General features: G+C 37.9%; 1 protein-coding gene across 5 annotated transcripts in view; it reads right to left on the bottom strand.

Annotated features, from left to right (window-relative positions):
- Positions 1-1,391: 1,391 nt before the first annotated feature.
- MCM9 (minichromosome maintenance 9) overlaps positions 1,392-27,513 on the bottom strand; it is a 35,525-nt gene continuing 9,403 nt past the window's right edge. The window contains exons 12-22 of one of the 5 annotated variants that reach the window (XM_089155128.1): positions 25,836-25,908; positions 22,439-22,505; positions 18,858-18,939; positions 18,546-18,667; positions 18,375-18,445; positions 11,966-12,075; positions 11,847-11,894; positions 11,613-11,765; positions 11,189-11,258; positions 10,964-11,070; positions 1,392-2,116 (exon numbers count right to left, since the gene is read on the bottom strand). In XM_089155128.1, coding sequence (XP_089011254.1) covers positions 11,197-11,258; positions 11,613-11,765; positions 11,847-11,894; positions 11,966-12,075; positions 18,375-18,445; positions 18,546-18,667; positions 18,858-18,939; positions 22,439-22,505; positions 25,836-25,908 — 788 coding nt within the window. In that variant the 3' untranslated portion in view covers positions 1,392-2,116; positions 10,964-11,070; positions 11,189-11,196. Of the gene's footprint in view, positions 2,117-7,282; positions 11,071-11,188; positions 11,259-11,612; positions 11,766-11,846; positions 11,895-11,965; positions 12,076-17,993; positions 18,100-18,374; positions 18,446-18,545; positions 18,668-18,857; positions 18,940-22,438; positions 22,506-25,835; positions 25,909-27,513 lie in introns of those variants that run through there. The other 4 variants (XM_089155114.1, XM_089155137.1, XM_089155121.1 and 1 more) reach the window with 4 other exon arrangements.

A 27,513-nucleotide genomic window follows, 5' to 3' on the forward strand; every position in this document is an offset into this window, starting at 1 on the left:
ATCCACTCTATTTTGAAAACAAAACTAAAAAGATTCAAATCAAATCAGGATACAGAGAAATATATCATCAAAGATACTGCTGCTTGCCCAATTTAGTGAAATTGACCCGTCTATTAAGGGGTAAAATATGTGTAAACTTCAGTTTCAAAAAGAAAAAAAAAGGAAACTTGAATGAAAAATTCAATAAAATATTATAGGGTGAAGGATATCCTGAGGGTCATTTTATCCTGTAAGAGATTGGCTAATGGGTCTCAATCCCGAGCTTTAACAATCCCCTGAATCAATTTGATGATCTCATGCATGTAATGGAATCCAACATCACCAGAGAATTAAATGAAGGAATATGCTAATCCCACTTGTTCAATTCTGGTCAGGTGTCAGAACCTAATTGCACAATCCCTTGCTCCCACGATAGAGAAAAAAAGCACTTTAAATATACAAGTTAAAAAAAATAGCCTATAGTCTCTGGGCTGCATTTTCTATCTTTCGCTTTCCTTGCTAAAGTCCTGTGTGATATCAGCAGAGCTAGAGAAATGTATATCTTCAAATGATTCCCACCCAAATTAATATGTTGGCCATTGTTGATAGATAACTAAGGTTGTCAATTTCCAAGAGGTTTTAAATTCAAATAAACTTTACTTTTACACAATAGAGAGAACACTTGATGTGATGGATGTGTTGTTTGTCAATGACACTTGTTAAAGGTTTGGAGTCTGCATTCTATCATTTGCATAAGCAAAGAAGACTACTATAATCTATTAAGGTCATATGAATATTTAGGTAAAGTTCCTATATAAGGTTTAATTGAATATCATATAACATCACTGTGAGGTTCCCATATACTCATCTCGTTGTGAACATTAAAAGAGTCTCATTAAATCATGTAGAAATTTTGATTCTTAGCCTATTTCCCTCAAAATGATTATGAAATTCTTAGTTTGCATATTTTTTCCAAAGTCTTTGCGTAATATGTAGTAAAAGAGAAATAATCAACCACGTACATAGCTTGAGAATACTAGAAAATAATTATATTATTATATATTATAAGTAAAAGAAGAAAAAAAAACAAATTTAAACAATACCTATAATCTGTAAACAAATAATACGGTAAAACAAGTTGAATTTTCAGTATTCTCTCAAACCCAATTCTCAATAATGTAAGCACTATTTTAAACATTGGAAGACATGTTTTTTATTAGTGGCAACCTCTCCATATTGGACACATGTCATGATCAAAAGTAGTTATCATTATTATTTGTATTCTATTATATAGAAAAATATGTTAGAGTATATTTTTTAATAATAGTTAGAACCTAAGATACATAATCAATAGAATAGTGAAGAGACAGCAACATGAATCTATTATATCTCTTTGTTTTTTTCTTTCTTCTACTCCATATATCTAAAGCCAAAATGAATTATAAAATACGATATCTGCTTCACCCAACTACGATTTAATAGTTCGGTCAAGCAGACAGGGCATTATAAAAGTTACTTAGGGTTTTAATATTAGATTCGCTGCTGAGAGCAGATCTTCTATTACAAAAGAAAATCAAAATACTTATAACAAATACAAGTAGATTATTAGTTAACACATTCCCTAGACAATGCCTTCACCTCATAAGGACAACATAAATACATAACGTCTAACTGACGGGAGGTCAAAATATCTCTATTTTTATGTGGCGAATAGCAAAAGTTTTGCAGATTTTTTTTCCTTTCAAAATTTTGTTCTTGTGGTCCTGTGGAGGAGTTTTCTTTTTCTATTTTCATCAATTTTTTTGTCTTTTTTAAAATTTCACTCATGCCTCAGACTCAAGTCTCTCAATGATTTTGGGAGCTCGTCCATTGAACAATCCAACAAGAGGTAGAAAGTGTCATTCTCCAGATATATATGTGTTATATCAAGGACATTTTTCAAAATCCACAAAAGGGAGGCTAGTGTGTTCTGATAATTCAATCAATTAAAGAGGTGTTTCTTACCTGAGAGCACTTACTCCACTTGACCATTATAATAAAAAATTTCCAGGATTTTGTACGTGGAGCCATCAGCCATGCATGCATATATAATGATTTCTTGGACGACCTTTAAAAAGTGTCATGAATGATCATGCACCTGCTCAGAGAGACAGGGAAACTCTTAAGTATATACTACTGCGAATGGTTGAATTCGTAAAAAGATAAAGAAAAAGAGGGGGAAGGTGTCAAAATGAAAGAATAAAAGTACCACTTCAGATGAAGTACAATGAAATATTTGTAGACAAACTAGAACATTTAAATACTAATTATCAGTTAATCCCACATCCTACACACTGAAACAAAGCCTTGTAAGAAATGTATTGTATACAACAATTAGCTGTCAGTTATATTCTATCTATAAAGAAAAAAGAAAAACAAACAAAAAACAGCTATAAAAAAAAAATAAAAAAAAAAAAATTTAATGAAAACAAGATATGTTTGGACAAGCGTAAGTATTAAATATCACTTGTAATTTGTGTAGCTTTACCCGTAAAATATGGGATGTATTGTATTTTTATTTTAGTAGAAGATGTATAATGTATTATATCTAGAGTTACGCATGCTTTAAATCTGATACCAGATAATTGTATTAAGACGACAAAATATTCTATTCTTAGTTATACCATATGATAGCTTAATATGGTAATTCTAGTCATAAGATAATAGTTGAAGCTCGAATTCGTCATTTGTCAACTTTCAGAGTCAAATTCTATCATATCCATGAGTTCTGTAGTTTTTGAATGTTTAGTGTGCTATATTACAAGCGCTGTTAGAACTTTGAACAATTGGATTGACTTTGTGCAGATTCCAATTGAAAAGTAAAGCCGGGTTGGACATGAAAAAGAGACGTTGCAGCTTTAAGGAGTATATGAAACCTCGCCAAAAATGACATCTGTGGAAAAGGCACATCGCTTTCAACTTTTTGGAACTTACATTTGATACTTGTCCTATGCCCGAAGAGGGGATATGACTTGGTAAAGCTAAAACGAACACAAATTCCTAATTAACTACGTTAGTATTTTTGGCCCAAAAAAAAAAAAAACTACGTTAGTATTTACATCTCTCCTCTGCTCATATCAACGGTTAATCCGTGGTTCCAATCCAGTAACTTATCAGCTAGAAGCCCTACATCATAATTAATAGACTTTCTCGAGCCGAATTTAAGTCATATTTATTAGTTTGCTGATGCCATTACAGCATTGCAGAGTGTCCCCAGGGTCTATTTTAATTAGGAAGATTAGATGATATATAAAATCTAATTCCCCTTGGGTTATGAAATTAACAGTGTCGAAACTATTATTCATTAACGTTCCCTTACGCCAGCCATGTTCTAACAATATTTATTGTTGCTTTCAAGGTGTCGGAACCTAGGAGACCATCAGATTGACAGGTCACAAGGGACTAGACATTATTTATGGAATCTATTCATACTTAATGTAGAATGAAGTGTTGTTCACCTGCTCTCTAATTTCACTTAAATTAATTTTCTACTTAAGTCAGATGTTAGCTATCTACTTGTAATCTTTCTACCTACCCGACACTAAACATCTTCCAGGGGTATAGCTTACTATGTCTAATTCTACCAATGTTAATATCATAAGACTATAGGATTATGTATAATGTGCCATCTTTTTACCTACCCAACACTAAAAAACACTTCTTCCAACAAAAAGGAAATAAAGAAACACTAAACACTTGTTTGTGTCTAGCTTATCTATGGTGCACAAATTGGGTTCTAACGAATTTTTGGAGAAGACTGAAGTTTAGATCTTTGGGTACGAGTGTATAAAACAGTATATGTATGCAGTTGCTTACATTATACTGCAATCCACAGCTTACGGTGATCATTTTCCCGCTTGGATTGAACTCTGGTACGTGTCAAAACCTACCCTAAATGCGGAAACTGATCCAAACTGACCCAATGCAGGTTTTGACCAAGCCAAATGATCCTCATTCAATCAGGCTTTGTGCTGGGGTATTCCACACCTGAAGCCAATTCAACTTAAGCCACATCTCTGAAACAAAAACCAATTACAACAACAACAATAAGTCTTGTTCTAACTAAATGGGGTCCGCTACATGGAGTTTTGTCTTCCGATTAGTTTTGTTCAAGGCCTAAGCTAAGCATATCATTTTTCACCGCTTCTCTTGAGGTTATCTTAGGTCTACCCTTATCTATTCTAGTTTTCCTCAATCTAGATTATATCACTTTTCCGTACAGGGGCATTTATATGCTTCTGTTGAACATGGTAGTAACTCCTAGAGCAACTCTGATATGATCATTCATTATCTTATCCTTCCTAGTTTTGCTACTCATCCATCTTAACATCCTCATTCTACTACACTAAGTTTACCTATATTATTCTTTTTAACATCCCAACACTCTACACCATACATCATAGCTAATCGACCGACGGTCCTATATTATTTTCCTTTAAGCTTTAATAAAATATGTCAATCACACAATACCCCGGACACACCTTTCCACTTCATCCACCCTATTTTAATTCTTGGAAACATCATCCTCTATATCAGCTCTTTTATTTATGATTGAACCTAGGTACTTCAAAGAGTCGCTTTGAGGAATCTCTTTATCATCAAGTTTCACCATCCCATTGTCTGCCCGATCATGACTAATGTTATAAATTAAATATTATGTGTTCATTTTACTTAATTTAAAGCCTATTGATTCCAAAGCTACTCTCTATGATTCTAACTTGGTAATAATCCCCACTTGATTCTCATCTATCAATACAATATCATTTGCAAAAAACATACACCAAAGGACCTTATTTTGAATGCCATTGGTTAATTCATCCATCACGAGTGCAAATAAATATGGGGTTAAAGTTGATCCTTGATGTAGTTCAATTGTAATTGAAAATTCATTACTTTGTCCCCCCTCATTATTCTTACACTTGTTACTGAACCATCATACATATCCTTAACTATATCTACATATTTGCTTGCAACAATTATTTGCTCTGGTACTTGCCAAATTAACACTCTAGGAACTCCATCATAAGCTTTTTCTAGGTTAATAAATACCATATGAAAGTCCTTCGTACACTCTCTATACCTTTACACAAGTCTCCAATCCCTAATTAGGTAAATAGCCTTAATTGTAGACATTCTCGGCATAATCCCCAACCGGTTCTTTGTAATTGTGATTAAGTGTCCCAAACGGGTTTCAATTACTCTGTCTCATAATTTTATAGTATGGCTCATCAGCTTAATGTCCTTATAGTTGTTACAGCTTTGAAATATCTCCTCCTTTTTGTAAGTTGGAACCACGATGCTTCTTCTCCATTTATCTAGCATTTTCCCTGTGCTCATGATCTTATTAAACATCTTAGCCAGCGGGTTCCTAAGTTCTTCCATAATTTTATTGGTATTTTATTAGGACATTGTGTCTTGCCGAGTTTCATCCTCCTTAGTGCTTCTTTTACTTCGGATATCGAAAATCTAGACATATATGTTTGAAAATTGGTGCCTTGGTTTAGGGTTGAAGCATGGTCATTAAGTAGATTAGAGAAATAGATTTCCCATCTTTTATTGATGTCTTCATCACAGTACTTTACCATCTCCATTTTTAATACATCTAACATGGTCAAGATCTTTACACTTTTTATCCCTTATTTTAGTTATATTATAAATAGAGTTTCCTCCTTCCTTCGTACCCAACTTATTGTATAATTCTTCACACTTCTTCTAGCCAACCTTAAAATTAACTTTCTTATTCCTATTGGTAGCTTGAACCTCACAATTCCACTACCAAGTCTTTTTATAAGAATGAAATTTTCCTTTTGATTTACCTAGGACATCTTTAGCCACCTTTTTATACACATAGCCATCTCATTCTATATCGCGTCAGTGTCCCCATCAAAAATCCACTTTCCATGTTTGACTACTTAATTAGCAAAGAATTTCAAACACTTTCCTTTTAAGTTCCACCATCTTATCCTGGAATAGTTAATCTTGTACCTTTTATGAGTTTTTGGGGTTAAAGACATATCCAAGATCACAAGACTATAATGTGTAGTTAAGTTTTCCCCTGGTATCACATTGCAATCCTTACATGACAATCTATCAGTCCTTCCAGATAGGAAGAAAATTATTTGGCTTCTATGATGTCCACTTTTGAACGTAATTAAATGCTCATATTTCTTTTTGAAGTAAGTATTTACAATAGGTAGATAAAAAGCAACAACAAATTTTAAAATTAGAATCTCTTCCTCTCTCCAAAACCATATCCTCCATATACGTTGTCATAGCCTCTTTAATATTTTCTAGTATGTCCATTTAAATCACCTCCCATGATAATCTTTTCTCTTTGACGAATTCTTTGCATTAGTCCATCCATATTTTCCCTAAATTCTAACTTAAGACTTTCATCTAATCCTACTTAAGGTGCATATGTACAAATTATATTTACAATCTCTTTTTCCATGACAAGCTTGATAACAATAATCTTATCAGCCACAATTTTAACATCCACCACATCATTCTTAAAATCATTATCCACCATTATACCTACTCCATTTTTATTAAATTTATCCACAGTATATCAAAGTTTAAAGTCATCCAACTCTTTAGTGTCTTTACCATTCAATCTCGTCTCTTGAATGCAGGCTATATTAATCATTTTTTTCCTCATTACATCTATCAATTCTAAGCTCTTACCTATCAAAGATCCAATGTTCCAAGGTGCCAATCAAATCCTACGTTTTTAGACTAACTTCTTTACCCACACTCGTTCACGGCACGGGAACTCTTGCCTACTTATCACGGCATCTGGGCGCCAATGCGACATGTTGCTTGCATGTACCTAAATTATATGAAAATTTCGGATCTTGTAAGTTAATTTTTGCAAGATAGTTTTCTTCATCTTCTCATTCAACTCTTGAGGGGGACATGAAGAAACAAACCATCATAAATTCTGAGTGGTTTAAAGCACCCAATCCAATATTTATTCCACTAAAATGTAGGGCAACCACTCATTGTGAATAAGTGAATGCTAAAACTTCTTACTCAGTGTGGATCAATCATGATTGATACGGATGAGAAATGTAGTTAATATATGAAACCTAGAAGACTAAACTAGGATTCTATCATTTCTAGCGCTTTGAAGAACATGTAACTAGGAGGACAGATTAGTGCCTCAAATGCATAAATAACTTTCCTTGTCAGCTTTATAAATCAAGTTTGACACAAAAGAGTCAGAGAAACTCGAAAGCTGAAATAACAAGAATGTAAACTAACCCATCTTTCAAAATCTTACCCACTCTCCCCAGTAACCGCTATTAGCTTAATCAATAGATTGGGTATCAGATTGCTTGCGCTAGTGAGCCCTCAAAACATTTTGATTCGCATGTTTATTTCTTATTTCTTTGTGTCAGTCTGCATTGAGATTCGTGCATCTAAGTTCTCATTTGTCTTGGATGCTAAATCCATTATTAGTTCTCTTGCTTGGACACTCGCCTGCTTATTTCATCACAGACTGTGTCTGTTTTCAAAAGTGGGTTACAAAGGGGACACGTTGACACCAAAAACCAAAAGCACCCTGCAAGTCGTAACAGGTTGGCTGTTGGGATTGTTTCAAAACCTCTTATCTAATCCCCCAATGCCACCACCCCAACCCTCTTGTTTACAGCTTTATAAAAAGCCGGGAAACCCCACGGAATATGACAACTCTGTCCCACAAATGATAGGCAAATCCTAATACGTACACGGTAGAGGTAAATTCATATCCTTTGGAATTAATAAGGAAACTCTATCCAAAATAATAATAATAATAGTAAAGAAACATAAAGGTATACGATGCACTGAGCTGGTATCTCTATCTTACTTCGGGATCGGAAATCAAGGCTCTTACACACCTTGAAAAAAAAATAGCACTTGGTTGCATTGCATTGGCTTCTTGGTAGTTGGATACCTTTACGCAAGGTTGGATGGATAACAGGAACCATAGATGACGGTGTAAGTAACGGTTGAATTGCATTGGCTTCTTGGTTTCTTTTCATCTGAAAAATTAAAAATTCCATTCGGAGAGAAGATGAGAAAGAACTTGGCTGCTATAGTGCACAGCTTCAAATGTGAAGAAGGGGCCCCAAGACATAAGGAATCCTAAAGTGGGTCCTAGCACGACACGCAGCGTCGGGAACCGAAGAGAGCTGACTGGATGTAACACCAGTTTGAACGGATAGCTTTTTAGCACATTTCGTATATCGTAATGACAACACACTCTTTGCACCAAAAAAAATTACAAGACACTCTCCATCTATTGCGGCATTTGCACCGACCGCCGGACCGGCTTCTTTCTTTTCTCCGTGGCTTTACTCTCTTTACTCTCATCCCAAATACACCTTCCGCCCCAAGCTCGCCCGGACTTATTATTAACCCCAATATATGGGTTTGGATTTCAAAGAAACTAGCCCTAACAAAACCGGGCAAGGTTTGTGGGTTTAACCCTAGGACAAAACCAACTCAGCCCTATCCGACCCTGTGTTAATTTAATTAAAACTACATCGAAAAATTGATTCAATCCGCAAGCAAAAATACTTTGTAATAAAAAAAGTTAAAATTTCAAATCTCCTTATCAACAATAACACACATGTTTTGTTTTTAAGAGTTAGAAATCAAGACAAAGTAAAGGCCAATCAAAATAATTTAGCGCTTAGGTCCTTCAACAAAGATTGGATTTAAACTACCCAGATCAATTTAAACCCATTAACACTCGAAAAATCAACTCGGTGGGAACTCACATGCAATTCATGATCTTTAAAACTATGGCACATATACTGTGAAATCTCTTACGTGGCAACTATATAGAAAATATATTCATACTCATTAAATTAATAGAACATTAGTCAAATTCTCTATTTTCACAGAAAAAATTATTTCAACCCACATAGTTGGATTATTAATACATGTGCAACATCAAAACCAAATGTTACCAGTTTAGTAAATATGATTAAAAATATTAACTTTTATTTAATTTACTAAAAAATAAAAATCCTACTTTGAGATTGGACATATACCAAAAATTCAACTACACAATTAAAATATTTTTCATTTAAGTCAATGGGAAAAAACAATTAAAATAGGACCATATTAGACCGATAGGAGACAATCACAATAGGATCATATTAGACGCATCGGTCTGGTCTGATCCGGTTCTCATAGCTGCGAGCAAAAGTGGAAAACCAATTTCCCAATGCGAAAAAGGGTGTTAGAAAAAGGGCATCCTAATATCTTCCAGAATACATAGGGTCAAACAGTCTAGGTGGTAGGTGACTAGGTGTAGGGCTCCCATCCTCTTTCTTATGAAGAAAATAAATACAAGAAACCGAAATTGCTTTTTCAAAAACAATAGGCCAACGTTAGATGTCGGACCAAGTGGGGTTCGCGGGCTCCACTCACATGGTTGGTGCAAGATATTGGACCCCGCACGTCATTTTCAAAAATCAAAACCCCCCCACAAAAAGAGGAAATAAAAATAATAACTAGAGAAAGAGACACCGGATGAAAACCAACGAGTAGAAGAGAAAATTAGGAATTGGAAAGAGACTTTCCGTAAAGCTCTCCCATGTCATCCAGGGGGCCATCGTTCGACTGGGCTCTCTCACGAAGTAACCCCTGTGGTTTAGTGTTTGGGTGGGGGTAATCCAGGGTTTTAAATTGGGTTTGTGAATCGAGTGACAAATCACGATATCTGATTGCTAACATACATCACGGCTGATTCACGCCGAAAAGCCATTGGAATACGCTATTTTTGAAGGACAAATTATGCTACTCGTATTAGAACTGATAATTCGAACTGATTTTTCGAAGGGGAAAAAAATAAAGATCAGAATTGATTTGGTTCAGATTGAGTTCGACGGTTGAAACAACAATTCTGTTTAAACCCTGAGAGATCCCAGGTTCTCAGTAATAAGTAATTTCTACGTCCATACGCCTACGAGGCCCTCGAATGTTGGGGCCTTAGCTAACTCACATCGGCTGAGAAGAATAGTCAGAGCTGTCAACTGTGGAGAGGGCGAGCTGTACTCTATACCTCATCGGATCTAAAGGAGAAAAAGAATCCCAACTGGTCTGCCTTTCACCGTCTGCATTGGCACAACTATTTTTCAGCTTGTTGGGGCATCAGAAATACCGGTAAGTCATAAAATTTGTAGCCAATGCAGCATTGCCAAGCCCATGTCCACGACAAACGCAGTAAATACTACCGAGCACTACTGGATCCGTCTAGTCCTAAATTTTACACAGCTGAACTTTATGGGCCTCGACTAGCATAATTAGCCAAGCTAGGTTTATCCTGTTGATAAACCTGTTAGCCGTTCCCCCATGATACCTAATGGAGACTTACCTCTGTAATAAGTATCACAAAGCACTCAGATGGCATAAGAAGTCAAGGAAACCTCAGAGATCTAACTTAACGTAAGAAAGTCAAGCTGCCATATTTTAAGAAATGATACGCACTCTATAGTCTATACTTTTGGTTACATTGAAAGGCTTAGTTTTGGGAAATGCTTCAGGAAACCTCATTGGCTGTCTACCCAGTGAATTTTCAGATATAGTTTGAAGTCCAGACATCCTTTACTATACATAGTCCACATTACCTAACCAAAAAGCCCAATTTGCTGTTTGATGACTGGAATGCACAAGTATCAACATTCGCCTATAAAGGACAAGAACAATCCTTCTGAAGGTTGGGCATACAAGATGTTACCAAGGAAGACTGCATAGACTTTGCTACTATGGTTTACTAGATAAGAGCAAACAGAAGTCCAAACTAACAAGAATCGACAAGAGAACATAAAAGCATTAACAAGGGAAAACGGAGACATGCGGAGGAAAGCACGAAAAAAGAAATGAATGTTGAATTCAAATTTAGCAGAAGCAGAGAAAGATGTAAATATGGGAAAAGAGTAGCTTACCTTACATTTTGCAGCATCACCTAACTAGCTTCAGCTTGGGCCGTGGCTGCAACTTCAAACAAAGGCCGATATTTACTCTTAACAATAATTTATATAATATTACCCCCTGTACCTGGGTTCAAAGATCAATTATTGTTAGAGACATTTCACAGCTCTGTGTTATACCTGTGAAAAAAAAATTCCAGCATTCAGCATTGCTGTAAAATTGTTATCACATCAAACACCCTTACCTAGCTATTTATGAAGGAAGTTCATCGATTGACTTCAGCTTTTCAAGGATCAGCTTCTCTTGCCTTGCATCTATGGTATCTTAGGTCAAGAATGCACAAATGATATTTAAAATAAATAAAGAAGGAGAAGAGGAAATTTCAGGGCATACTGTGTTATATTTATATTGTTCGACAAAATCAATCAGCACAACTAGAAAACAGTTTTTCCTCGAATGGCAAGTGCACTGACATGCATGTAAGATTCCAAAAGAGCTGGAGGTAGTATTCAACATTCTCGAAAGCAGTCTAGGATTAAAATAAAATTCAATTGCAACCCTGTATTTGAAATGAAGGATACCACTCATAATCTATACAAGAGTGGACAACATTATAATTACGGGACAGATTTTGTTACTCCTGTAAGGCAACTAATCCACTAGGATACATTCCTGATCTGGGTTTTCAGCAAAATTGGAATGCAGGGCATTCCCAGCACTATCCACTATAGCAGAAGTTGTCATGGATGATTCAATGCATAAAATGGCAGCAATGGCATCTAATTGAGTCACCTCGTTTCTGAACATGAGTCTTGCATGTGCTGCAATGTTAATAACGTCAAAATCCCAGGACACTGGAAGTTAGTTGAATAGGACACATTATGGAGAAGGCAATATCAGACCTTGAGCTAGGCGTATCAGACTTTCAAGCATGCGCACAGTAGTCCTTGCTGCAAAATAGAAGTACTTCCATGAAATAAAACAAATGGATTGTCAGAGTTGCATTGGTGTGGGAACAAACCTGCATTATCTGTTGCCGATCTTCTTTGGAGTTGATAATAGCTAGAAATAACTCTTTCTGCATCCTTGGTCATGAAAGGCTTGAAGTGTCCTTTTACAAAGTGAATGTACCTGCACAAACACTAATTCAAACTTCCAAACATATGTACTGGCTCTAAAACAACTTAGTGTAGGAACATACTGTTATCAATTTTTAATAGATGATTACACTACTTTTGCTGAAGCAATGTTTGGGTAGAACTAGATTGCCATCTTGTACGTTACCTGGGCTAGGGAATGTGTATGTGTTCAGCAAGGTTCTAGACTCGGTTTTGACCAGGCTCCAGAAGAATTGTTCAGACCAAAACCAAACTACAGTTCAAAACTGCCACATATTTCTCTGGAAATTTCAATGATTGATTTTGAGGGCTAAATGGTCAAATTAAGTACTGAACACATATCAGGACAACCTATAGCAGGCCACCTACAGAAAGGCCTATGGTGCAGAACATATAAAAATTTAGGAGCCAAATGGCCAAATTAAGTCCTGAAAACGAATTAGAATACCTTATACTAGGTTTGCTAAACATAATGAACTACAGTGAATGACAAATGAAACTTCGATATCAAAGCACCAAGAGTTTATCCCAATTTCCAGAAGATTTAGAATTTAAAGCAAGTGACATACTTCAAATTTTGGATCCTACAAACATGCTCCAACAATGCAGCAAACTACCACTTCTGTTCTGTTCCTCTACTGCCCAAGTAGCTGTTCCAATTTTGTACATCGATGATTCAGCCATGAAACCTGAAAACCTGGATTTTCCAAGCTTCTAATTTGAAATTACGTGAAATGAATATAATGGGTCAAATCTTGACCGTATTACATTCACAACGTGGTCATTAAACTAAAGTCAAATGCTTAGACTGAGAATTTGGCTAAAAAACTATGGGCTGAAAATTTCACCAAATGCTCAAAATTTCAGTTGAAACTGGCTCAATCCACAGTACTGCATCGGGTTTCATTTCAACCCTTTGCAAAAACAAAATATTTGGTAGGTTCCACAGACATTTGCAGAAACGTTGTAGCATTGTACTTTATCAGAAACAAGACTATCCAAAAATGAGTACCCATACAGAAGATCAGGGATATCAACCCTTTGCTGACACTAAAATTTTTCTTTTTAAATTGCATATTTTCTTCAATCCTTGTCACATTTGGATTTTAATTCCCAATGTGAATGGGATTACAAGGGTTATCAACAGGGTTCCTGGCTGAAGATACCAAACACCCGTTATTAACGACAATCTTCTTCAGTTAGTCAACCTTAGCCACAAAATGTAAAATCATTGTGTTATGCTTTTCCTTTCACGTCTGCGCACCAATGTTTGGGGAGGGGGGGTGGATTTAGGTTGGGGTTGAATGTGAAGGCAAAGCTTAAGATTACATCCATGTGGAGGGTGGGTTGTGTTTGCTCTAATCTTCATGTTTTTTAGAGCATTAGTTTTCATAGCCTAGAAATAGGGGTGTCAACAGGCCAGGCAAACCTTGAACCCTACCCCTACCCTAGAGACTGAAATTGAAACCCAAGCCGAACCCAACCCTGTCAGGGTTTTAAAATCCCCAACCCTAACAGGGCCCGGCCCAACCTGGCCGCCCGAATTAACCCTGAGAGAGTCAAGTTGGCCCTAATTAACCCTGACCCTGACTTTTAATGGGGAACAAAATTGACAATAATATTGCCACCAAGTAGAATTGAGCCCATGACCTCTTTATTGAAAGTTGTTGGTTTTACCAACTAAGCAATGTTGCATTGGTATATAATTCTGGTATTAAATAACATTAAATATAACTTCAATTAAATAAAAGTAACATAGGGTCGGGTTGGCCTAAGGGCTAAACCAAAACCTGACCCAACCCTGTTGGGGCTCATTATTTTGTAACCCAAGCCCACCCTTCGGGTTGAAAAAATTGGGCTGGAATCAGGTCGGGCTCAGGACAGGTTTGGGTTGGGCCGGGTCAACAGGGTTTTATTGACACCCCTACCTGAAAAAAGGATGGCAAACAATGTGTGCAAATGGACAATTGGTGAATATTTTTTTTTTTTTTTTTTTTGGTAAACACAGTTGGTGGATGTTACCCTATGATTGGATGGTTGACCACATCTTGCCCTATAGATGTGGATGTACCAATTGGTGCATTAAAATGGATGATGATTGGTTAGATGCTTACCCTAGTTATGGAACTTATGGTATGATCTATCTACTTTTTTCTTCCACGTGCCTACCTGATGTGAACTGAATCAATGACCAGCCGAAGAAGGCCCAGCAAGGTCATGAGTACATTGTGGCCTTGCCAACAACCCGGGGAGTTTTGGTCATTTTGAGTACCCCTAATCCCACTCAATTTGATCTAGCACAAAATCAGAATTCTATCAGGAGTCCTACTCTACCTTTATTTTGTTATTTTTTTGAGTCCTCCTTTGTTGAGTTATGAAATAGTCCTAGTCTAGTTAGGAGCCCTAATTAGAGAAGAATCCTTTAGTTGGATCCAAGGTGTTAATAGCATTCAAATTATACTCACTAAAGGGTCCAATGTGTTAGTAGGATTGATGTAACCCCAAATCTAGGGCTAGAGGTAGTTTGGTAATCCCCTTGGATTCTTAGGGTTGACCAGGATTTCCAGCAAAAGAGCAAGGAGGTTCAGAGGTTGCAAAGTCTTCTAGGCTTAGCTAGCCTTGCTGTAACAGGGTGATAGCTCTGAAAGTTGCTGCAATTTGACATTCCAGATTTGAAATCCAAATCGAAACTCAGTTTAGAGTTAGGGTAGGTTTCAGCCAGGGCAGGTTGGCAGGGTTTAAGGGTTTAAGGGAGTTGGAGCTAGTCTGGTCCAACAAATTAAGGTTCAGAGGTTTTAAAATTCTGCAGAATTCTTCCAAGGAAGAAGAAGTGCAGAAAATTTCTGGGTTAGGGAAACAGGGTTGTTTTGGGAAGTTAGCTATACGGTAATGCTCTAAAACCAGGTGCAGTCCTAGGGGAGGGGGAATGGGATCTAAAGGGGATCGGGTAGGTCTAAAAGAGGGGTAGGGGAACTGCTATCGAAGGAAGAGGAAGGGAAGGGTGAGAAAGCTACGGTTGCTATGGGGGGAATGGGTAGGTGCTGCAGAAACAATAGTAAATACCCAGCCGGAGGTCAACCCTAGGGATCCCACGACTCTCACAGTCTACTTTCAATCACAAATTTTATTCATCAATCAAGCTGAATTGCTTACAAGACTCAATTGGTATTTTTAGAGAGGACTAGACTCCTACTTGACTCTTTTAAGGAAACTAACTAACTTCAATTACGTGCAAAACAAGGACTCAAATAACTAACTTCAAAATAAAAACAAACGCTAAAAGATACGAAGCCCTTTGGATGAGTAATCATCACAACCAACTAGCTTCCACTCAACCTGAAACTCTAAAATAACTTTCAAACTAGGACTCCAAATAACAAAGGAAAAACAGTTTAAAGGACTCTAATAAATAACTGGATTATGATTATTTCCAACTATTTAGGACTTGATCAAGGGGTGGGAAAATGACAAAAATACCATTTGGTTCCCCCCTGGGGGGCTTGATTCAAAACGTGGGCTAGGCCCTTTTCAGCCCTTCTTGGGCTGTCTTTGGCTGGTTACATCAAGGATTCAAAAACTACTTTTGTGTTTTCTTAATTTGGTTGAGTTTAGGAACAAATTATTGAAGAACCCCAGTTAGGTATGGAGTCACAATTGGAAAGGGATTCCCTTAATTACAATCCACTTCTTATAGGAGTCCATATGTTCTCTTATTTTGCAATTTGGATCATCCTAGGATGAGATACAATATAGTCCTTGTGTGAATATGAGTCTCAAGTGATGTAACTCAGGGTCTAGGTTAGACATTCGAGGACCCTCTTTAACTAGAACCAGCAAACAGATGGATTATCAAAGGTTAGGATTTGTTTATGGGATGATTTGGGTATGTTTGGAAAGACAAGGGAGCCTATGGGTATCCTATGGGAGGGTTTGGGTATACTATTGGATGGCTAAAATCTATAGGTTACCCTTTGGGATGGCGTGAGTGGGGGAAAGGGTAACAGGTTATGTATCTTTGGTTGCAGGAGTACCCCAAGGCCCTATGGGATGACATAGGGTTGATAGCGAAAGCGAGGGAATATCCTAGGGTTAACAAAATTGGTATGGGTAGGGATTTGAGATGTTAAGAAAATCAAGGAAAAGTATAGGGAATTAACAACAAGGAACGGGAAGTATCTTTTATTTTTTTGGTACAAAGAAGTTTTTTATATATAGGGAAATTGGGGATGGGGAAATTACATATGCCGCCGGCAAGGGTTGAACCCACGACCTCTCCACTGAGAAGTGAGGTTCACAACCACTCCAATCAAACTGGGAGACCTATTACCCTAGGGAGGGAATACCCTACCAGTTTGAGTTTAAAGGTCTCCCTTTCTATTTAATTAATTTTAGAAAGTGGTAGGGTATCCCCAGTTTGAGTTTAAGGGAGGGAGGGATAGGGGATCTTGCGGAAAGGATAGGGAAGGGTTGAGACTTGCGATTGGTAGGGAACCTTGAGGTGACGGGGAGGGGTGTTCTTGCTGTAATGAACCCATGGAGTTCATAAAGGTCTAATTATATAGAAAAAGGACTCTTAAAGAAACCCTAAAATTAATCAAATAGAAAGGGAGACCTTTAAACTCAAACTGGGGAGTTCCAAAAAGGGAGTCCTGGGTTTCCCTAGGAGAGGAGACTTGCGCCTGTGTGTGTTGAGCCCCATATCCCTTTTTTTTATTTCCTGGAATTTCCGGACTTTTTCTAAGACCTAAAATTCTAGGTCAGATCTACAACAATATAACCATCAGATCTGTTCCAAACTTTAGGAATATCATCCCCCTATCCCTAATGACTACCCTCTCAATTTGAACGCAACAGGACCAACCTAACCCTAGTCTAAACCCTAATCTCTTTGCTGCCCTAAATTCCAAAAACCATGGAAACCCTAATCCTAATTCCATTTATAACTTTCAAACCCTACATCCAATCCATAATTCCTTTTAGAATTACCTTCCCTAACCCGCCCTTGAACTTCTACAATAACCCTAACCCTAGTCCATCCCCTAGAAACCCGAGTTCTATAAAACCCTAAACTTGGAAAATTCAAATCTAAATTATTTTACAGCAAGGTTTAGGATTTTGAGTTTCAATCAGCCCAAATCCCTAGCCTTACCCGAAACAAGCCATTCTCTCTTCCCAACCCTAGAACCTAATTTTCAGACATAACCCTACAACCGCAGGATGCTAAACCCTCATTTACTACTGGTTCATATCCATCCATATAGGTAAGAATAAGCGCGTCTCCAAAAAATACCTTTTTTACCAAAAAAATAGGGACCTTCGTAGTTTGGCTATCATTTTCCCCGTTATGGAGTAAGATCCTGAGGGTGAACCTTATTTAGGGTTTGCATCAATTGCTGATCCCTAGATCCTAGGTTCACATCCCAGCCGGTTCACATCAATACCATAACTAGTGTGTAGAACACCTGGCCAATTAACCCCAGAAAGATAGTCTACGAAACTACGATTAAGTTCCTTTTATACAATATTCAGAACAATAAAAGATTCAGCAGCAGCCAAAAACCAAATGAAATCCCATGAATGAAAGTTTCTCAAAAATATAACTTCAGCAGATCCAATTTATCAAAATAACAATAATAATAAATAAATGAGACTCAAAAGAGTTGACTTTATTATATAATACCAACCAGGTAAAATAATTAACTGGAAATCAGGCAAAGGATCTAGGGTTTTAACCATCACCAGGAGTTGGTTCAAAACCCAAACATCTATCAGACTTGAGCAGACCTGGTATGATCGATTTGCATATTCAGATCTATATCTTGTAGAAATAAATAGATGAATTTTGTCATAACAAGAAACTATGAACTAGGGAAATGTTTACACATAGTATTTAGGAGCCCAACCAGAGAGAGAGATGGCAAATCAACTGACCTTCAAAATGAAGAATCAGTAGGAATGGCAAGTGGGCATGGTTCATCCTCAGGGTTCAAGCAATACTTCAGAATTCTCAACAGCAGTCAAGAAAATGATGAAAAGACTAGCAGCAAAGTAATAACAAAGAGCAGTAAAGTAGAGTTCTGACAGCAACAAAGAGAAAGTGGCTTAAAACCATAGGTAACCCAACAAATTTCTACTAAAAATATCCCAAAATCTAAAATTTTATAAAATAATAATTACATTGCATTTACTTTCATATACTGAATCTCATCTGGCTCTTTGCAAGTAACGAGAGACAGAATTCTAAGCAGAAGCTTTAAAGAGAGTCCATCTGATTATGAATCAAGTGTCACTAATTCTACTCTTAACTTTTACCTCCTGAGCATGGGTAGTGGCCAGATACTTGTTAGGTCGTCATCACTCTTGCCTCTATCAGGTTCTTCTTGCTGATTAATTTCACCCAAAAAAAAAAAAATTAAGTTATCTTCATTCCTACATCTCATAATGCTTGTAAAGCCATTTAGATCAATTACGTAACATATTTACCTCAGCAAGAATGTGAGATGAAACAATTGCATCCCAATCTGGATTTTTTGTGTCCAATAGGACAAGGACTATATCAAATCTGCTAAGTAAGGGCCCAGAAAGTGTAGTATTCACAGACAAAGCTAGAACAGGTCAAGAAACACAACAAGATAAAATGAGTTCAAAACAAAAATGAAATGATTAACATATCTTATACCATTAAGTCAGCTTGACTTAAGGTAATATCTAATGTCATAAGTAATAAAGCTAAATATAGCTTTACCCTTTACATTCATAATGAGAATAAACAAAATATTCAAATGAAAGTGATACATTGATTAGGATCATACTGCCCTTTTGGGTTTGTTGCACCAAAGACAATTGTCCTGGTACTAAGAGTTGTTACAAGACCAGCCTGCAAAATACAGAAAATTTTGTTCATCACCAACTATCTCTGTCCAGCCTTCATGTCATTGACACCATAAGAAATGATTAAAGAAAGGAATCCAAAGTTCTTTTTTAAGCATTTCAACCAATTCGGATAAAGAAAAACCTGTAGCAAAGGAGACTCACACCTGATTACTCCACTGTTATCTTTTTTTCTTTGGATGAATAAATAATTGTATTAAACCAACAACACGCTTACAACATAGCAGAAATAAAGCAAAAAGCAAAGAGCACTGAAAAATTAAACTAGGCAGGACCCAAAGAAGATGGCCGAACAGGGCCAAAGAGACTAAGTAGCGGATCTTTTCTTTTTCTTCTTTTTCTTAGAGGACTTGAAGTCAACCAAGAAGTTGTCTCCAAATGGGTTGCGCCCCTTAGCAGATCGAATACTCCTTCAACACTCAGCCCGAACAAGGATATGCAAAGGGGGGGGGGGAGGAAGGAGGTTTTGAATCGAACTCGAAAGAGATTGGGTCACGAGCGGAACATGGGTTGAAAGGCTTAGACCCAAGAGCCATAGGGCCCTAAGGATCGGTTAGGCGAGCTTTGAGGGGCGTAGGCCCATGGGCCATGGGGACAAAAGAGGGACATTTAGGGGGGAGGGTAAAATGGGCATGGTGAAATGATCGTGAGAGGAGAGAGGAGAGATAATAGGGGAGCCGGTGGAATCAGCATTCAAAGTTTCTTTCACCAAAATAGGAGGAAAGAGAGGCGGAGATGGGCCCCCAGGCTTTGACAGGGGTAGCAGGGTCTTCGGCAGCAATATGATGGCAGGAATCCACAGAGGACTATGCAGCCAAGGGAACTGTGCAAGGAGATGTCCCAGTTTGAGCAGATTTTGGCTTGGTTCGACATCTTCGGAGGAGGAAGAAGGGTTACGATGTTTCATGGTGGCAGTGATTTGGGAAGCAGAGGATGAGGGTGTTTCAGAAGGCTTAACGTGAGAGAGGGCTAGAGTTGTAGAGGACATAACGAGAGAGCTTTCACTCGATGGAGCATAGGAAGTCTCATTAAGCACAGGAGAGGGAAAGGGACATGGCCAGCGATGACGGTAGTGGTTGCGTCAAGGGACGAGCCAGTAGTAGCGAGAGGAGAGGATGCATGAGCAAAAACCATAGCAAGCGGCAACAAAATTTCAGGCAGTTGAGAAGACATTTCAGGCAAAAGATGAAACATTATCGACGGCAAGGGAGAAGAAACATCAAGGGGCAGAAGCAGTGGCAGATGGTAAGCCTTTCGAGCGAGAAGACGGTAAGCCTTCTTGATGTCGAAGGAAGAAGCAGTGGCCGGAAGGCCAAGCACTTTGTAGTGGTCCTGACGGCCATTGAATGCAGCAGCAGAAGAAGCCACCATCGAAGATGGAGATCGAGGTCGAACACCAAAAAAAAGAAAAAGGTTCCTCCTCCATCGGGGAATGAAGCTGAAGCACCCCTGTGGGAGTGGGTTTACCCCGGTCACCAAGAGGGTCGTCCTCCACTGTTATCTTACCTATGATAAAAACCAAAAAATTGTGGTCTAGTTGGTTATATTGAAACAAATATTGTTAACATATTTTATTTGTTTTGGTCACATATTTTACTTCAGGTTGCAAATTAACAATGAAGAGGAAAAGAGAAAAATGAAGGATATGCCTGTATGACAACCATAGTTCAAATTTTGACTAGGAGGGGTCAAAATTTAGATTAAATATCAATTTCCAAGAAACTAAACCAAACCAAGGGTTAGTACCTGGTTACGACAAATTCAGCAATACTTCAAAATTTTCAATAGTTTTGACCAGTAAATACCAAATTATGACCAATTTCAACCGACCTAGTTTCAGCTGGTTCCAACAAGGTTTGACAAGCCCATCACACGTTGAGTTTTACCCCAAAATCCCTAGTTTCATCCCATCTCGGTCATATCTTGATTTCTAGCTGGTAAAACTACCCTTGATACCAAGACTTTGATCCATGTTGATACTCTCATTTCATTCAATATACAATGACATAACCCTATCAAGGGCACAATACATCATAAATAACATAACTATTGGTCACATTCTTCAACTGATAACATCCCCAACTTTCACAAATCTAATCAACTCTACTACCATTCTATTCAACTCAAAAGAAATATCAACAAGATATTTTCATGTGCAAACATGACTTATACATAAAGCACCTTGCAATAGCTTTTCCAAACAAGGTGGCAATCCACCTCAATATTTTTCATTCTAAAGCTGGGTTTGATGCAATGTGAAAAGAAGCTTGCTTATCACCACCACAGTGTTTGCGGATGCCTTTTCAAGCCTAAGCCTACTCAACAATTGCATCACCCACATGAACTCGTAGGTGACATGCACCAGGGCTTGATATTGGTCTCCATGCTAGATCTAGCCACAAAAGTCTATTTCTTGCTCTTCTAAGATAAAAGGTTACCTTCAACAAAAGTACAAACACCAATAGTTTACCTAACAATACATTAATAAGAGATCCTGCCCAATCAATATCACAAAAGCCTTAAATAAGTTTATGCCCATGGTTAAGAGTATACTAGAGCACATAGGCTGGAGCTGTCTTGAGGTGCTTACCAACCAACTTTTGATACTTCTCAACATCTACAATAGCACCACTTTCAGATGTAAGCCTCATATTTGGATACATCAGAGTATTCAAAGGCTTGGATTCTAGCATCCCACTAAACAAAACAAAAGTAGATCTCCACCAAAACACAAACCAAAAAGTTGAAAAAGTCTAATGAACTAAACAGCAGTTGATCTTTGAAAAAACCCTGACCAAGAAATAGTAGACCAATGAGAAGTATTAAGCACATCTTCGCCAAAAAATCGACTGCTAATCATGGACTAAGTTTAACAAAAATCAACCGTCAACCTTACGAAAAGCCTCAAATAGAGAAGTAATCAATCAATGTGGCATTATATTCAATCAATCCTTCCAAAAAGTGATTGACCAATGCCTAGGTTGCAGTTGAACAAAAAAACCAGCATAAAAGGGGGTGAAATCACCACCTTTAAGTGTAACAGAGACTTGCGAAGGAGATCAATATCAATACACAAGACATAGTAGTGGTACGATGAAGTAGATCACTAAAAAAACTAAATTTAGCACTCTTCAGGATTGACCTCAGATAACATGTAAACTAATAATGAGGAAAAAGAAAAAAAGAGAAAACTTGGTTAATCACATAAGGGGTCATTACTGGAGCCCAAAAATTAAATCTAGAGGGGTCCTCAGCTCCCAAGGGTCATCCAGACCTACTTCTGATGGCAGAATTTGTGAAAAGGAAGTGCCCAGAATTCTGAATTTAAACCAGGTATCTTGAAGAAAAGATCAATTTTCTATGAAGACAACCTATGCAAGCAAGACATTCATAAAGAAGTCACTTCACCAACAAAATTCATATACAGTTTTTAAGAAGTCACTCTAGGATAATTCACCCAACAACAAAAAAGCCTTCTAGGATACCTTTGCAACGCTGATAGTTTGTTGTTCCATGGCTTCATGTATGGTTGCCCTATCATGTTCACGCATGCTATCAAATGAATAAAGCTGAGAATTAGTTTCATATCACACATCTGAAGCATCAAGAATATGGGCAAAATATTCTATATCAATTGTCTAGCTCTATTGAGTGAGCATTCATGTGCTGCAGATCTATTCCAATTACAAATTGTTGTAGTACCATATAATAATATGGATTGTTTATTTATCCTATCCAATTGCCACTAGACAACCAAAATATTAAAATTGGATCTGAAGGATATAAAGAGGGATAGGTTGGGTAAAATGCAAAATAAAGATGGCCATTAGGATTTAAGTAATGATTTAAGTTTCCAAATCCTCCAATAGAAGCCTCTTCCATCTTCATCAACAGAGAGAAAAATAAAGAGCAGCAATACTGAAACCATTTTTTTTAAGTCTTCAGTTTGAAAAAATACGAAAAATGTTGACCATGGAGGTGGACTAAACCCAGCTGGTTTTATTTTAGAGACCACTCGACAGTCTACTGACTCCCATTTTTTTCTCATCCAGGCCCATTGGTAGGTCACTCTGTTGGGAAAGGACTTCTTTTAATTCAGAGGCTTGAACCGATCCATAAGACAAAGTTCAAATAACATCATTATTAAGTTAGACAGCTATATTCATTCAGAAAAAAGGAAAATTATACAAATTTTTTATATGCTGGTTTAAAAACATATGGGAGTGCCCATGATGTAGTCCTAGAGTGATAGGAGATCAACAAGGAGCAAATAGCCAAGATCATAGATGAATAAAAAGGTCCTAGATTGGCAATGGTAGGTTGATAGATGGACTATACCTCCTAGAGAACAGTGTCTCTATTACATCTGTGCTTCATCTTCAGGTTTGTCAGTTGGATACCTGTGCTTCCACTTTATCAGAGTTAAATCAGTGGCATAAGCATTTTGGCCATCCACCTCTTAGTACTTCATCTTCCGAGTTTCCTAGTTTATTTAAAAAACGCAATATTATTCCAAAATTTGTAAGGCCTGTGTTTTTGCCAAGCAAAATCATATTGTTTACCTTCTTCCTGATAATATGATTACAAAAAGTAAATTGCATTGTTGTTGTGGCTCCTCCTCATAAGAGGACACTCCGAATTTTGATAAGTACATTGCATTTATCATTGAATGCATTTGTCAATGCATTAAATGAGGGGGCAGCCACTTATGTTGACTTTTGAAGAGAGAGAGTTCTCTCTCTATTTGTATCTCCTTGTTTTTTTTTTTTGGTAGACTCTTTGTATCTCCTTATGTTCTTATCTCCACCGAAGAGAATTAATTGATAAAAGACAAAAAGAGATAAATGAGAAGAAGAAGTTGAGGAGAGTTGAAAATCGTGAGTTTTTTTCTTCGCAGTCTCAACCACCTCTCCGGTTCAATAAATAGGGAGAGGAGGTTTGCTTAAGGAAGGAACAAGCAGCCAGAGAACACATCAAGGAGAAAGTGTTCCGAGGGTTGAGTTGTTTGTGACAATACAACACAGGGGAGAGAACACCTAGAGAGAGAGAAAGGTAGTCTCAATATTGTTTGTGTTGTGAGTAGTGCTATATGGGCCCTCGTGAGTAGTACATTTGTAGGACCCACGTGAATACTGACCACATGAGCAGTATCAAAATAATATCACAAAGAATACAAACACAAGATATATGTGGTTTGGCTATGCCTATGTCCACGGTACAACTAGGAGTTTCTTTACTATAAGAATGATAACAGTACAAGAAATACACTTGGATTTACACCAAACCCAATCCCTATATCCAAAATCGGATACCTTCTTGTATTGTTATCATTCTCATAGTGAAGAAACTCCTAGTTGTCCCGTGGATGTAAGCATAGCCGAACCACGTGCATCTTGTGTTTGTATTATTTGCGGCATTATTTTGATACTGTTCACATGGTCACCATTCACGTGGGTCCTACAAAGGTACTATTCACAAGGGCCCCACATAACACTATTCACAGGTGGGAAAAATACTCGACCTCTTTTTCCCCAACAATTGTAGCCTAATGTTCAAGAGTAGTAATTAAATATAACAGGTATAGGGTTTAAATCTCAAAGAGTGCAATAGTTATGAGATGAAAGCAATCTATGAAGGCTAGAGGATCTGTATATCAAAAGGTTTGCTGGCATCCAGTCTGGTTCCAAGTTGGCTATAGACATTATTAATGGGAGAATCCAAGGGCCGTAACGGGCTTGCATAAGGCAAAAATAATAAAGGCAGTGCTGGGAATATGAGCAGGCATGTAAATCAAGTCCCCAGAACAACCAAGCTCTTGCCAAATCAGTGGCCCACAAGGGTCGGAACTGTAAATGAGTGAGTTATATTACAACAGTGGATCCTTTACACTACAAGGACTTATGTCATATGGATCATTTTCCTCAGCATTTTCCAAAATCTCAGAATGACCTAAATAATGTTTTCCATGAGACTTGACTTAAAGTATTTTCCTACTAAAATCTCCAAAAAACTTAAATAATGTTTAACAATGTATCTTATGCAATCATGGAATGTCTTTTCAGTGAGATTTAGCAAAGAGCTTTTCACCCCCCCCCCCCAAGCCCAAATTAAAGGACATGGAGGCATATTCGAGGGATAGCTTTCTTTTCTTTGACAGTCCACTTTAGGATAGGATACATAAACAGTGAAATTCTTCTTAAGATGAAGACTGCAGTTAGTTTGTGACAAATTCTAATCATATATGGCCTATCTTAGAGAATGATCTAAACATGAAGGAGGACTATAGTTAATTTATGATACATCCTAATGATAGCATATATGATATATGTTCCTAAATGCTGCATGTATAAGCAAGATTAGGTAGGACTAATTGACTAAACAAGGTCACCTCTCACAAAACTTATATACCTATGCTTTGATATGCTAAGGGACTAGGTCATACAATCTTTAGATAATGATCTAATCAATCCCTAACTATGCATCCAATTCTATCATGTATACACTATTAGATGCAATTTTCACATTCTGTTTAATGATTTAATTTGCACGCATATTAAAAGTCAATTTGTGACTATAGGAATCCTGACACTTTCAACTTGTAAAAGCAGAAAGATGCATCAATCATGGATGTAAAAAACCATACACTAACGACTAAGGTATTGACAAGCCATAGCTATTGAGGAAATACAATAATTTTAGCAACCAAATACAGCACCTAAAGTGTAACCAAACTAATAAAGGGGGTGGTGTGGGGAGGAATCCATGTAACATTACTTTAAAATGGAAAAGTGCTGTCCCCAGGTAAGTCACAGATGCTAAATCTAGACATGATATATAAAGCAATAGTGGGTGTGTTTCATGCCAGTATTTTCATTCAAGTACCTATCAAATTCATCTATGCAACAAAGCCCACCATCAGCCAAAACAAGCGCTCCAGCCTCTAGCATCCATTCCCCTGGAGATTTCTCCAGTATGTAAGATCAACTGTCTAGTAAGTTCAATAAACAACACGTTTTTATGAACAAAATAAATAACGCTTGACTGTGGATGAAACAGTATACAGTTCTATATTAAAACTTGTGAATCCAAGCAATATTTTAGTTGACACAATAAAGTAACAAGTCAAATTGACACTAAATTGATAGTCAGATCAGACAGATCAAAAATATTTCATTCTATACATTATGACTTATTAAAAAATGTTAACCAATATGCAACTCCTTATCCTGTTCATCCCATCCTTGATGACCTATACCAAGTACCACAAGATCACTTCAACTAGCTACATCTATGGATCACCCTCCTTAACTTGCCCTTGCAATTCCGGAACAAAGACTGTCTCTGTAAAATTGGCTCGATTCTAGGACCCCCCCCCTTTATTCGGAAGCTTGCACCCTACAAATGGAGAAGAGGTTCTCCTATGCTAGGGTTTGAGTCAACATCTCTGTGGTAGCTCCTCCACCCACCATTGTCTCCATTGAAGATTTAGATATGTATTTGTACAATCTATGAAATACGATTGGCTGCCCACGCATTGTGTTCACTATAAGCTGTTTGGACATGCAACTTCATCCTGTAAAGGGGAACCAACCCATGACTTCGCCACTGCAATTGTCTCTGCTGCATCTTTAGACTTCTGGTGGTCTTCTTCTCAAGCCCCTATTGCCAATGGACCTTTGCTGCATCTAATGCCTGCAATAGCTAGTGCTTGTCAATATATGGCCCCCTCCAACTATATTATGGACAAACACTGAGGAAGATGAAGACATAAGGTTCCAGAGTCACGCCACAGGTCAAATCGTAGTCTACCATAATGATCGTCGAGAAGCAGGTCTAAAGTTGTTATTCTTCCTACTGCTGATGATTAGAACCCTTCGATCGAGCACCTCTTGGTCAAGGACACCATTGTGCACCACTCTGCAAACTCCCATGACCAGGCAGACCTTGAGTCTCTCCACTTCGCAGAGCTCCCTCCAACGAAGCTCCCTCTTCAGTCACCACTGACCTGCTTCGACTGAGATTGTTGTTGCCTGCAAGTCTGACCACTACAGCTGAGTTCACTCTTGCTCTTGCTAATGATGGAGGTGGCCTTCCTCCAATTGGTGTTGCAGCTCCCTTACCAATGTTAGGACCTGCTTCCCTTGCTTTATCTGACCCCCAAGGCCAAAATTCCCACCAACGAGCTACCTCACCTCCCTAAGCCTAGTCTCCGGACTCTCCCCCCCCCAACCATACCTTGTCTGGCCCACCCAAGCCCCTCACCCCCTCTCCTCTTTAGATTTTTTCGATTTCCCAAACCCTGCCCCCACCCAGCCCACCAAACCGCTTCTGTTCCCCTAACCCATTCGCTTTCCACCACTCCTCCCCCTCTCTCCCAAGTCCCAACCCAGGCCCACCCTCCACCGGCCCAAGCCAACCCCTCTTCTCAACCTATCGCTCTCCTCCTTTTGTCCCAGACCCACTATAGCCATCAACTCAAACCTCCTAACCCCATTGACTTTTCAACCCAAGACCCCCCACCTCTCTTCAACCTAGCCTACAACCCACCTCTATCACTTCT

Source organism: Hakea prostrata, chromosome 1 (genome assembly GCF_041222555.1).
Source record: "Hakea prostrata isolate BN-2017 chromosome 1, UWA_Hpros_2, whole genome shotgun sequence".
NCBI lineage: Eukaryota > Viridiplantae > Streptophyta > Magnoliopsida > Proteales > Proteaceae > Hakea > Hakea prostrata.